General features: G+C 41.0%; 1 protein-coding gene and 1 pseudogene across 20 annotated transcripts in view; both read left to right on the top strand.

The window, feature by feature from the left end:
- FOXP1 (forkhead box P1) overlaps window positions 1–14,126 on the top strand; it is a 569,345-nt gene that overhangs the window by 461,362 nt on the left and 93,857 nt on the right. For all 19 annotated transcript variants that reach the window (XR_014005113.1, XM_081184115.1, XM_081184128.1 and 16 more), the window contains one exon: window positions 1,920–2,124. Coding sequence is in view for 18 of the 19 variants with exons in the window: in XM_081184115.1 (XP_081040241.1) it covers window positions 1,920–2,124 (205 nt within the window). In the remaining variant the exon portion in view is untranslated. The remainder of the gene's footprint in view (window positions 1–1,919; window positions 2,125–14,126) is intronic.
- Window positions 4,837–5,476, top strand: LOC308579697 (small ubiquitin-related modifier 3 pseudogene; annotated as a pseudogene). The gene has a single exon. The product of its transcript is annotated as a small ubiquitin-related modifier 3 pseudogene (transcript).

Here is a 14,126-nt window from a genome sequence, read left to right as displayed (position 1 = left end):
CATTGTGGTTCATGTTGTCATAATAACACAGATGAATAAATTTATTTTGAAGACCTTCCTTGCTTCTGAAGAGAGGTTAAAATGCATCTGTCGCCAAGTCTCTTAGAAAATGAAGCACCATTTATTTAGATTCTCCTTCAGAAAGCAGCCAATAATTGTTTTGCAATAGAAATCTTGCAAGGAAAACCTCAGTTGGAACTTTACTTCCCATTGTGATTAAGAGAATGGGCCTATCAATAATAAAAGGTTCTGTTTTAACTAGTTTCCACTCTCTCAATATATATTCCCCCAGGAATTGTATATGTTGAGTAAATTGTTTGTCCTGTGTCCCAAATAGCTTGACGTAAAGCATGAAAGGTTGTTTGTGTATTAAGGCCTAAAATCATAGGTGACAAGTAATGAGTCTGTAAGGATATTCAAGAAGCTGTGCCATGTTAAAGCTGACAGTGATTGAGCTTGTCACAGGGCTGAAGTGTATTCTTTTGGACCCAGTACAAACTTACAATAGGGTCCCTTCACATACATAAACCAATATCATCCCATACATACATTCTCATTAAATAATATTTCTGAAATGAGTGTATGACTGCAAACCATGTATAAACTCACCAATTCACTTCAAAGCTTTATTTTTTCCTGGTCCTTGCTAAAAATCATGAATTATCTCCCCAAAGCCAATTTGGTTTGCAAGTTCACAATTGATAAAATAGCTAGGTGGCTTGACTGTTCTTTCCCATAATGCATTTTTGGATGGTTGCAGGCTGTAAATCCCTGCCCCCAGCCCCCCTCCCCCGTAGCCGTAGCACTGCCACCTGTTGTCTGGTAGATCTTAAGAGAGAACGCCACATGAGGAAGCACAAATCTCTCTGTATTGAAAAGTCCTAGCTTAATTGCACACAAAAATGCCATCTCTGTTCTAATGTCATGGGCTGGCAGCACACTATTCTGAATGTAACTTGTTCTGCTCTCACGTCAGCAATTCTCCTAAATCTGTTACATTCACACATACAAAAATGTTGCTGCTGCTGTTGTATTGTGTGTGTTTTTAAAAACAGTTAACACTTCTGTTGAGACAACTTCTTCAGCCATTAACCTAAATGGTCACCCATTGCTCAGTCCCTGTTCCTGCCAACCTAGCAGTTCGAAAGCACACCAGTGCAAGTAGATAAATAGGTACCGCTCTGACGGGAAGGTAAACTGCGTTTCCATGCGCTGCTCTGGTTTTGGTGTTCTGTTGCGCCAGAAGCAGCTTAGTCATGCTGGCCACATGACCTGGAAGCTGTACGCTGGCTCCCCTGGCCAGTAAAGCGAGATGAACACCGCAACCTCAGAGTCGTCCGCGACGACCTAACAGTCAGGGGTCCCTTTACCTTTAACCCATCAATCCACCAGAGAGCACTTTGCTCAAGGCTCTCTAAAACATGCAGCCAGCCCAGGTTGGTTGACTCATTGGACTTAAAAGTATTGCATTATTTAAATGTGAAAGTTCATCATGAAGTGATAAAAAAATAAAATAAGGGAAATGCCATGATTTTCTTTACTTATGTCTGAGCCTTTCATATTCCTGTATTCACGTCTTCAGTGAGGACTAGAAATAGCCTTTAAAAACTATCTTTTGGCTTTTGATGTATTGACTGCAATGGGACCTCCGTGTTGCCCGCCTTCCAGTTTACTATAACAGTGAAGCCTACCTAGCTAATCAACCGCAGGGACATGCAGTTTGTGGGAAACGTTGACTTGGCAGGCAGCATTACTATTGCTCCAATTCAGTGGTGTTTATGTGGCATTTATTACTTGGTCCTTGGAATTAGAAAAATAACCTCCCAGACTAGGTTTTGTTTTCCGGCTTTGATATTAATTACTGTTTGAAGATGGCTAAATTAGCTGTTAATTAATTTCACTATTCAATTTTGTTTCAGGCATGATTCCAAATGAACTGCAGCAACTCTGGAAGGAAGTGACGGGTTCTCACACAGCAGAGGAAGCCGCAAGCAACAACCACAGCAGTTTGGACCTGTCGACAACATGCATCTCCTCCTCGGCCTCCTCTAAGGCCTCCTTAATAATAAACTCACATGCCTCAACAAATGGACAACTATCAGTCCACACTCCTAAAAGAGAGAGGTAAGTGCTTCTAGAATTCCTCCTTATCTCTGCCCAGAGCGGCATATCTTTACTGTGGTGTTTGTTTTATTCATGCATATGGCTTCTGTCACCTACATACAAGGGGGGAAATGGCGTAGCGTATGGAGAAGGACCATAGCTCATCAGTAGAGCATTTGCTTTGTATAAAGAAGGTCCCAGGTTTGATCCCCAGCTGGGACATTCTGGAGATCTGCTGCCAGTCAGTGGTGGACAGTACAGTGATACCTCGGGTTACAAACGCTTCAGGTTACAAACACTTCGGATTACAAACTCCGCTAACCTGGAGTTGAGAACTTTGCCCCAGGATGAGAATGGAAATCGCACGGCGGCAGTGAGAGGCTCCATTAGCGAAAGCGCGCCTCAGGTTAAGAACGGTTTCAGGTTAAGAATGGACCTCCGGAATGAATTAACTTCGTAACCTGAGGTACCACTGTATTGAGCCAGAAAACACTCAGTATAAGGCAGCTTCCCGTGTTTCTATTAAATCAGCAACTTTTGAGTGTGTAAGCTAAGAGTTAACTTCTTGAGTGTTGCATAAATGTTACTGCTGATACCCCTGGACTCATGAAGAGTATTTGCTGACTTAAAGTCACTAATCTTTGTTGTGTCTTTGAGTTGGTTCCCCAAACACATTTTTGTCCACATGAGCAGTTCTGACTTGTGTTGAGGTGCTCGCTTTCTAAAGAAAAATGTAATATATGAAGGTGGTAATCCTGGATATAAGTGATCCTGCATTCCGCTGTTTACGATTGGTATGTGCTACAGCATATGACATAACCCATGCTCACATGGACAAATGTAGCAGGAGTGTATTCATGTATTTGTGCAATCACACAAGTTTATGTTGTCAAGATCTCATTATTTTGCAGATGCCAGTTTTAATGTATATTGTTTCCTTGTGGTACCTGGGAAGCAATTTCTCAGAAATCTCTGTTGCTGTTTGTCTGTCAACTGGTTGTTGGTTCTTGAGAAGCAATTTGGAAGGCTCTTTATCTGGACGGTGTGATTGCAAATTGCTGTCCAAAAGGGGTCATGTGATTGTGATGTCAAGTGATTGGCAGGTGGGCAGCCCCAGCCACATGTCTAATTAGGTTGGGGTGGTGGTGCAGATGAGTATCTGGCCCATCGACCAGATCCAGTTCCCCACCTCATGATTTAGCTACTTCAAATTTCACACTGACTTGTATGCCCAAAAGGTATCGTGTTTGAAAACTGCTGCTGAACTCCTTAAAAATCTAGAGCAACAAACATAGCACCTTAAAAACAGAAACAACAACCCTTCTTGTTCTAACATTTGCTGTCCCTTTTGTGGGTCGTCCTTCTTAGGATGACATCTAGGTACATATTGGGACTGTTTCCTCGGTCTCTCTGCTTCTTTTGTTTGTGTGAGGGCCAATTAGGTGCAGGCCCTCACACAAACACACCCACCGCCTTCGTTTGGATTCCCCTGCATCTAATTGCCACTCATTGTGCAGTATGAGATGCTGTTGCAAAAAGTCCCCCTGAGTTTCAGAAATGGGTTGTCAACTGGGGAATGTGGGGTGAGGTCTACTTTTAGACTAGAGAAGGCCTCCCTATTCAACAAAGCTCTCTTGCTGTGCCATTGGGATCCCAGCCATGATCTTTCATGGCCCGGTGATGACGGCAAGTGTATGTGTTTAAGTTGAGAAGGATCTTTTCCTCTCTGGAACTTGATATGCTTAATAATCAAAAGAGAATTAACTATTTTACTTAATTGCCTATGCTCACTAATTTGTAGGTGACTGGTTGTTGTTTTTCCTGGCCAAAGTTTTTCCTAGTCAAGTGATTTGAAATTTTTTTGGTAAGGCAAAGCATATAAGCACATCTTGTGCCTTGCTTACATGAAGAAAACAAAGCTGTCATGTATAGATGCAAAATACTTAAGAACATTTTTTTGAATTGAGATATTGTCATATATAGTGTCTGTTACTTAGACAGGGAGGACTTAGTCCTGTTGTTGTTGGTGTACATTTGTGCATGTCTGTCAAATGAAATATGTTTGCTGTAGCACCAGAAGACTGAGTTTTCTTGGGAGGATGAGATGTACGAAAAATGATCTTGGCTTCTTCCAACTTATAGAAAAAGGGGAGAGAGAATCGTAACGCATTGTGTGTATGTGTGTGTGTGTGCGCGCGCATGCACACACACCCTGAACTTTAAAGACTAAAGGCTGTGCACTGGAATAAGTGTTTCTGTGGCATATATGAGTAATGAACAGCTTAAAGCCAGAAATGGACTACACTTGGCAGCATATGTGTCTCTTTTTGCTTACATTCTGTTCCCGCCGAGCCACTTTCTTCTGTGGCATGTAGAATTCAGTTTGTTCACATCCTACCATACAGACTGCAATATTTCAGTTTCCAACAGAACATAGGACTGGTTAACAAAACTGGTGTGCTCTTTGCCTCCCTGTGTAGGACTGTCTGGTGTGGTTCACATGTAACACTAAACCATGGTTCGACACTATGTGCATGTGCTAGAAGCCAAAACCAAGCCTTCACACTTCGAAGAGTGGGTTGTAGACACTGTTTTTGTACTGATAGAATATCAACGTGATATGTGCTAGATACGATGTTAAAACAGAAAATTGGCGGCGGGTGGGAGAGGAGAGGACAGGGAGACGGGCTCCAAGCAGGTTCGGACTTGCTCCTTGAGGAGGTCCTTGCCTGATGCGACGACATATCCGAGGAGCAGCCCATGGAAGGAATAAAAATGGAGGATGACCATATCAATTTAAAAGTAGCTGGTCAAATGGATCAGTGGTCCAGTTTCAAATAAAACAGCACCCACAACTAAGTAAACTAATGAAGGCCTATTGTGAGAGACAGGGTTTGTCAATGAGACAGATTAGATTCAGATTTGATGGACAACCAATTAATGAAACAGACACACCTGCACAGTTGGAAATGGAAGATGAAGATACTATTGATGTGTTTCAACAGCAGACTGGTGGCATGTGCTAAATATCCTGTCCTTTTAGGAAGAGGAATGTGAAAATCCAACTCACTTTATCATTTGTCCTTGGATTTGCTATTAAATAGTAAACAAATGAACATGCCAATCTTACGGGCATCTTCTCATGTTCTGAAGACATTTATCCAAATTCTTTTCCTGTCCCTGATCTACTGTGTGTGCAAGTTAAAGCTGCATCTGTGGAAAATTACTGCTTCATAAAAATGGGCCCAGTCAAAATTAAATTTTCAAATACTGGTTGTTGTCTGCTGTCATCTTGTTTCTATAAATTGGTGGCCTAAATACGAGGCTACTGTGAAACAAGGATACTTAGTCCTGGCTTTCATTGTTTCTGTTTTACTGGTTAATTATGTAATGTAAATATTGAAAATTCTTTCCTTGCAATACTAAGTTTCTCCTCAAAACAGTTGGGTTGAGAAGGAAAGGATTTTACCATTAAACACAGGTATTCTCTAAAATTGTTAATGGGATATACAGAAAGGACAGTACTTTCAGATACATGCTTAGTGACAGTTTAAGCTTTAAGGTGATGCAAATGTACACGTGCTTTTTCATAATAAGATAGCATAGAATAAAATATTTTTTAAAGAAAAGAGAAAAGAACAGGAAATTGGCACTGTTGGCTTTTATGTGTAGTCAAGCCAAATGGTTCAGTGATATTTCTTAGAGCTGCAGCAGAATTTGCCTGTTTATACTCCATGCAGAACTGCTTTGCAAAAGTTGGTGACTTACTTGGATCTGCTTTTAATGGACATTTCCTGATTTTTGTGATCTGATCTCTGTCTAATTGCAAGATAGTAGGTTGTTTTTTTTTAAGGAATGTAATATATCCCTACGTGTTAAATTTCGAACCTAACATAGTTGCACAATTTGTTTTTAATGGAAACTTGTCTGTCAAATCGAAAAGCTGGGGGGAAAATGCTGCACCTTAAATTGTGCCTCCAAAGCATATTCTTCATTTTAAAATTCACATGTAATAACTGTTGACACTTTGCCATTTGTGATCTACTAGAGTACAGTGGCTTGAAATCAGCTTTGGAAGAAAATTTGAAAACAAACTTTGTCCCAATTCTTTATCTTATTAAACTAAAAAATAGTAATGCAGCCTTAACCTCTAATGAATTTTGTAATACACGTGCACAGTATCATGTATTAGTGTTCAGTAGAACAATTCTTTAAAAACCCTTTTTTGAGTCCATCAAAATATAAAAAGATAAATGGCTCAGAGTGGAACAGGGTTCAAGCTTTTGGTGGTTTCCCTTCTCTTTGGTGCATTTGAGGTTGGCACCATCAGTTTGCAACAGCATGATTGAATTACCTCTGTCCATAAGAAGAGGAGGCATAGTATGTGCTGAAGAATGCCGACTAAGGCACTTAAGGTTTCTGTTGCTGCTTTGTCAGGCAATGTGGTGCCTGCCTAGGTGTCATATGACACATAAAACTCTGCTTGTTTAGATGTTTTTCACCAGCTTTTTATTTATTTATTTGTTTTAAAAAAAGAATAATTCTGAGTATTCAGGGAAGCAGATGAAGGTTTGAGAGAGAATGCTATCTAGGGTACAAGGGGCGTGTTTGTTTCAGATAACCTTTTCTGAATATGAAGCTTCTTCTGAAAAAACAGGACTGGGAAATATTTCATTTTTAGTAGTCATTAAAAAAGATTTAGGAGCAGTTTCACTGCAAGATTATTTTTTTAGTATGAATTGACATTTTGAGTTTAATTTAACTTAATTTACCTATTTCATATTTTAGTTTGAGCCCTAAAAATATATTTTGTTTTAAATGAACAAGATACGGAAATATACAGGTTGTATTTAAATGCCCTCCTTTTGCCCATTTACTCTATTCTCCAATCATAGTTTTCTCCTGCAGTAATGTTACCATGGAAGTCTCTGATAGTGAATCCATAGCAGGTGACTGGAAAGTTCACCTCTTCTTGGTCACTGTTGCCCCCATTTTACAGACTGAGAATTGAATCTGACGAGATCTGCAACTGAACAGGCAGTAAATGCATGGCAGGAGAAGAAAAAAATTGGGCACATCTATCCATACCCTTTCACCATTTGGATGAACGACTGGGAGCTTATTCTACTGGCTCTTATTTTAGTAACAGCACCGAAATCACTTTATTCTCTTATTCTAAATGAAGAACTGGGCGAGTAAGGCTAAGATGTTCAAGGCCACCTGCAATAGAGGAAGGCACCTTTTCTCTCATTTATCCTAATTACTATCCAGGGATTCTTTCTTCACCTGTAGAGAGAGAGGGGGTGCCCTGACTGCTGGGGGCGCTGACAGAGCATGTAAGCTCATGAGGGCAGCCACATGCAATGGAGAAAATCAACCTTCCCTCCAGACCCCAGTCACTAGCCGCAAGCTGAGGGCAGTGTATAATCCCTTCCTTAGCACATCGACGAGTAGCATTCCCTGATCTGAACTAAAATGAGAAGTGGGACCCCTGTTTGTGAACCTGCTTCTGCGGGCGAGTGCCCATTTAGAAGCTGCTCTCTAAAGCACCATCCAGAGTTTACAGCAATGCTATCTTTTTTCTCTGTCTCCCTCCCTCCCTCTTTTTAAAAAAGCTCCTTATTTAAGTAGTCAGGCAATGTGTCAGTGATATTACAAGCTAAGGGCTGAGGTTAACAGATTGAGAAGAGGGCAGGAGAGAAAGCGGCTGGAAGATTAATGTCAACAGAGATGTTTTCAGGGTGTAAAAGAAAGGGTGAAAACACTGACGATTGAAGGTAGCAGCTCTGAAGAAGCTCTTTGAATGTGGCATTGACTCGGAGCCTTAGGAAGTAGCTTGCGTCTCTTGCTTGCACTCGTTCTCCAAAGAGAATTGCTGATGAACAATAGGATACAGGAGCGGGTACCCCAGTCCACCCCCTACATGCAGCCTTGAGCTGGATCTTAGCAGGAGGATTCTTCCCAGTGCCAGAGGCTGGGGGAGAGGAGAGCGCAGCACCACATCCCTCCAGGCCCCCCGCCCACATCCTGGTCAGCCTTATACTGAATCTCCGTGAATGAGCAGTTTCTTTTCTCTTTGCTAGGCTGTCACCTAGGTGGATAGAGCAACAACACTCAGCTGGGGTGCTCTGGAGGAGTTTTCACCAGCTGTTATATGTCCAGAAGCAGCACCGGCCGGGGAGGGCGGGGTACAATTATTATTATTATTATTATTATTATTATTATTATTATTATTATTATTGAATCATGCTCTCAAGCAAACTCTCAGACCCTCTTGCTGTTGTTAGACATTGAGGTGCATTGCTAGCGACTCTACTGCAGCCCAACTCAAGAGATTGGTGGATGGAACTTGATTCCTGGAATAGGGCTGTTGTCTTTTTGGGTAAGAGTTACACTCCCTCCGAAAAATTAGGGCCATATCCTGCAGAGTGCTCCTGCATTGAGCACTGCTGCTTCCATGTAGCAGCCATGGCTAAGGATTCCTTTCCTTAGAGGAATCCGCTTCGTGGAAATTAGGGTCTGGACCGCCACGGCGAGGCGGAGACCCACTAAAAACCACAGGCGGGAGAAGCCTGTGGACATGGGATTCGGCTGGCACCTTTTGCGCCTCCCCTACTCGCGGGGAAAGCCGGTTTCGGGGATCCGGAGCGACGTGGGGTGAGCGGCGCGGTGCTTCAAATCAACTGCTCTTTTCACGGAGTGAAGCCGCATTGCTGTTGCCGGAGAGCGCTGACTTTTTCCTGTGGACAATTGGACTTTAAACAACTACCTGTGAGTAAAACGGAAAATTGGACTATGAAACATCTTAATTTGGCATTGAAGCGGGAAGGTTCTAAACAGGAAGTCCGCCTTCCGCTTTTGTAAATAGATTGAAGCAAAGACATTGCAAGCTAAAGTCGGGAAAGTCGTTTGCAAAGGACTAAATCTCCATCAGCTAAAACTACCAAACCCCCCTGGGAAGCAGGAGAAGAGGGGGGAAATCTTAGATAGTTTAAGCCTGCAGGAGAGAGAGTAAAGAAAGATAAATTTCCACCGTCCTGAACCTGGGAACGGGGTGTCAGAGACAGACGCTTTGGGGAAGTTCATTGACTGTGAATAAAATGTTTCTTGACAGATAGTTAAAAAAGAGAAACATATTGATTCCAATGTTTCCTTTTGCATTTAAAAGGAACAAAATATTTGAAAAACGAAAGTAATTTTGTTGCTGGATCTGCTTTCAAAAAGACGGCTACAAACAGAAATTGTTTCCTCTAGAGGGAGCTTGTGAAACTGTTGCTGGAGTCAATCTGGGGAACTCTACAGCTGTAGAGATTAAAGATTGTGAGAACCAGACATTGACCTTGAACAAGAATGTGACCAGAAGAAGCCTTAGTGCTTGCTTTTTGCAAGACAAGCGCTTTACTGGAACAGCTACATGAGAAGATGGATTTGATGACTGTTGCAGTTAGCAATTTTGGACAAACAGTGAATACCTATATAGAAACCACTCAGGAACCAACCCAGGAATCTGCTTTGACAGGGCAAGTTGTGCAGAAGACAAAGGAGGAGGTTGTTGTTGAACCTCAAGTAATAGAAATGGAGAGAGCCACGGCCTTGCAGGAACATAAGCTGTTGTTTTTGACTACTGAACCTGGAGAAAGTCAGATTTGGAGAGATGGAGTATTGTTTGGTTTGGAGATGGGAAGTTGGATAGATCCCCCTATGCAGGGATGTTTTGACTTCTGGGATTTGAAACATGCCTTCAAATATCTTTTGGATTTCAGTGCTGACTATGGAGAATGGGCCGACCTGTCGAGAAGGGATAGAGATATTGTCAGGTTGGAGTCTCCCCGAGATCTACCCCTCAGTGAGAAAGGAAGGAAATTAAGAATAAGATAAGCAGAAGACAAAGTAAAGTGCAGGTATAAACATGAAGAAGACCTGCAGAAGGGACATGGAAAAGACTTAAGAGCCTCGGATAGAAGATCACCAGGTTGATGGACTAGATGGAATGGATAGTAAGGACTGACAAAACCCGAGACCAGGAAGATGAGACGATGGAGGAAGATTGGAAGAAAGTTTAAACATTCATTTAGAGAATTATTGTAAAATTAATGAGTGTTAGAAAAAATGTTGGAATGAAACTATTTGGCTTTAGTAGAAATGCTATAAATAATTATGTATAAATAAGTTTTAAGCTTTAGGGCTTTTTATGGTAAGATAAGGTTAAAATAAATTAAGGCAATTTAATGACAGAATATAGTGAAAGATGAAAGGATTTGCTGAGATAATTAATAACTAGAATACAAAAAAGGGAGGTGTGAGGAGGTCGATGAAACAAGTTAACGAAAGATAAAGATTTGGGAATATGGGACTTGTTTTTAAATTTTTCGTTTGCTTTTGTTTTTGGTTTTGATGTATTGGGTGTGTTTTTTTTCTTTTTTTCTTTTTATTGACTTGTATTGTTTAATTCCTCTTTTTTTCCGTCTCTCTCTTTTCCTTTTCCTTTTTTCTCTCTGTAATTTTAAATTCTCAATAAATATCATTTTTTTAAAAAAAGGATTCATTTCCTTAGTTTAGCTTGGTGCATCAACTGTGCCTATTTCTACAGAAAGCAGAGCTGGTCCTAGTGACATAAGTACCCTCAGCACCTTTTATTTTGTTTACTGGAACATGGAGCTGTATTTGAAAATTGTTCGGAAACACCAGCTGTTAATATTTTCTGCTGCTAAAAAAATTCTGCAGGGACAAGTCCACTGGATCGTGTGACTCCTTTTCTATTCCAGTTGCACTGGTTCCTGATTTCCCTCTGGAGTCAATTCAATGTGCTAGTTATTAAATTACCTTAACAGTTTGGGATCAGGGCATTTAGAATAAACTTTCTTCCCATAAGAACCTTCCAGTCCTTTCAGGTTGGCAGTGGAGGTTCTCTTGCATATTCTACTTGTATCTGAGGCCAAGGTTTAGCAGGGACACGGGAGAGAAAACCTTGTGGAACTCTCTGTCTCAGGAAATCTTAATTGTGTCCCTTTTGATGGGTTTTTTTTTTAAAAAATCTCCTTTAGAACATGCATTTGTTCCCATGAGAGGTTTTTTAATTTAACTGAAAATAAAAAAATTCCTTCCAGTAGCACCTTAAAGACCAACTAAGTTAGTTATTGGTATGAGCTTTCGTGTGCATGCACACTTCTTCAGATACACAGTGTGCATGCACACGAAAGCTCATACCAAGAACTAACTTAGTTGGTCTTTAAGGTGCTACTGGAAGGAATTTTTTTATTTTGACTATGGCAGACCAACACGGCTACCTATCTGTAACTTTAATTTAACTGGTTAGTTTACTTTTACCTGCCATATTCTGTGTGCCTTTCCCTCTTTTATTTTAATAATTTGATTTTGTTGCTTTAGTACTGCTCTCTGAGTTTTGTTAGCAGCCTTTGGCATCTTCAGATGACAAGGTGGAGTATAAATTCAAAATAAATAAATAGCCTCAATTAAACAAGTGACTTCATTTGATGGGAGGTCAATTATTTTCAACAAGATGCAGCAAGAGAGGTTTTTGTGTTTCAGTGATGGTGGTGTTTTGGGAGGAAAGACACGTCACTACACTAAGGAGTTTACATGCTAAATTTTGTCAGGTGAGAGAGAGAAAACCAAAGAGAGGTTTTCTCTCTTTTTAGAGGGGGGAGAGGTTGTAAAATGCTGCACCCTGCCTCAGCAGCCATTAAAACCCTACTTCAGTGGAAAGAGATTCAGATATTTGTAGGGGAGAAGGTTGTAGGCTTGATCCTTGGAAGTAAATAGAGATAAATCACTGTCTTCCCTAAGTGCAAAGGCTACCTGACTTTGGAAGAAATGTCCCAGGGCATAGTGCTTTAGTCTAGGCTTTGCAGTTCAGTTCTGTGTGGAAATCAACTAAACGGCATGTTTAGGATATGGCCTGCGCAGTATGACCTGTCCTGGCTAGTTCAACTGAAAAAGAATTTGGTTCATCAAATGTAACTAAGGCTATGTACACATTGCCAGCTTAAAATGCAGTCAGTTTGTTCAGAACAAAACTGGTTTGGGGGAAAACTCACAGAAATGCAGGATTGCCTAAGAAAAGACGTAGAAAATGAGAAACAAGGAGAGTAGGGAAACACACAGCCTACGTTTTAGGAATGAAGATTAACCAGCTAAGGCTCAGGGTGAGTAATAGTGGCTGTAGAAAACAAGTGGATAAATTGAAAACGATGACAACTACACCTGTTCGGGGGACGGGAAAGGTCTGGCTATCACTTGCTGTCATTCTGTATATTTCTAATGTTCAGGTGTGGATTTTGTTGCTAGTGTAGTCAAAACAGCACTGCCCACAAGAGAGGAGGTATCGCCAGACTTGGGGAAACCCTGAGGTTTGCAAAAGTATAAAAAGTCCTTATTGGGGAAAACTCTGCGGTGGGGGGGACATTAGAAAACAGTGCAAGGAAGACAGCATTCTCAGCGGCATTGGAATACTGACTGCTCTTTGGAACGGGAAATGGCATATGGAGGTAGAGAACAAAACACAGTATTTATTGTGGAGGAGGGAATGGCTGGCTGGCTGGAACCCTGATCAGGAGCACTCAGGAGGGCAACTTTCTGTTGCAGGTCCCACATCTGTTACTCTACACTCTTTGATTTCTTTAAATACTAATCGTCTGCTGGCTACTATAGAAGTTAGCCAAGCCAACCATGGAACTAGTCTCCCCCCTCGCTTTCTCCACTTTTCAGAATAGCATTGAGAGTGACAAGTATATGAACCTTCATTTGAGCTCTAGTTACCGAGTTGTTCTGGTTTCATTTGTCATGTTGAAGCTAAATTATTGTGATGTACCATGAAAAAGGACTGTACCTCCAGATTGTAACGAGGTCAAAATGTGTTTCTGAATTTAACTGCTGCTTATTTAAACAGTCTTGTGATGTAGTTCTGAATGTGTTTGACTGTTTCCTGTATCTTCAATGTATATATTTTTACTGCAAATGACTAAAAAAAAGGACCAGTGTCATGTCTTAAGAGCAAGCAGTACTTCTAGGAAAGTTTTTGTTTTCAGCTAGTAATATTTAGGGTATATGGAAACTTATGGGCAGTATTACAAAGCTGAGTGAGTTTACCCAAAATGAAAACAAAATGATTCAGCCCTGTATTATTACTAAAAAAAGTGTCATAACTCACGTTAGAGGAGGAGTTGTTATATTTTATTTATACCCCACCCATCTGGCTGGGTTTTTTAAGTGGGCTGCAAAGTTAAAATATGCTGGGTTGTATTCATCTATCATAAAGTAGACCAGGAGACTCAGAGAAAAATTTCCAAGAACTTGGAAAGGTTCATGCAACTGAAGGAGCTTCGGGGGCCCAGGTCCCTCTGTGTGTGTGTGGGGGGAAATATATATGTATATATCCCCCACTTTCCATCACGTAGGTCTCAAAGTGGCTCACAACAATAAAGTATACAACATGCAAAATTTAAAACAGAAATTTAATCTAAAAAACCCCCACGTAAATTTAACCTCAAAAATTTTAAACCTTGAGAATTTTAATCCCCCCCCCCCCCCCGCAATGTAAAACATATGAGCATTCAGGGTGCATAGTTTTAGTCAGTCAGCTGAAACTGACTCCTGTCTGAAACCCCAGGAAGCCACTGTCAGTCAGTGCAGACAATACTGACCTAGATGGACCCACTGGTCTGGCTTGCTATAAGGCCACTTCCATGCCTTAACTTCCTGTGCTCCATGTTAACTGTGCCTCTAATTAAAAAAACCCCAAATAAAACCCCACAAACCCTTGCATTAAAAAAGAAGCAACAGACACCCAAACCTTCCTGTTTAAATTTTCTCTGCCAGGGAAGTGATACAATTCATTCTAGAAATACTGAGTTAATGCTTTCAGTTTTTCTGGTGCTTTTTAATTTTTTTTGTCTTCCGCTGTATCTTGTGTCCCCCTCCTTTGTCCCACATTGCACCCGAATTTCGTTAAGCGACGTCAGTGGTGGCAGCAGCTCTGAGGCTTGGCGCACAGCAATCTGTTA

Source organism: Podarcis bocagei (assembly GCF_964188305.1).
Source record: "Podarcis bocagei genome assembly, chromosome: 2".
Lineage (NCBI taxonomy): Eukaryota > Metazoa > Chordata > Lepidosauria > Squamata > Lacertidae > Podarcis > Podarcis bocagei.
The sequence above is the reverse complement of the archived record's forward strand: the minus strand, read 5'-3'. Positions and strand labels throughout refer to the sequence as shown.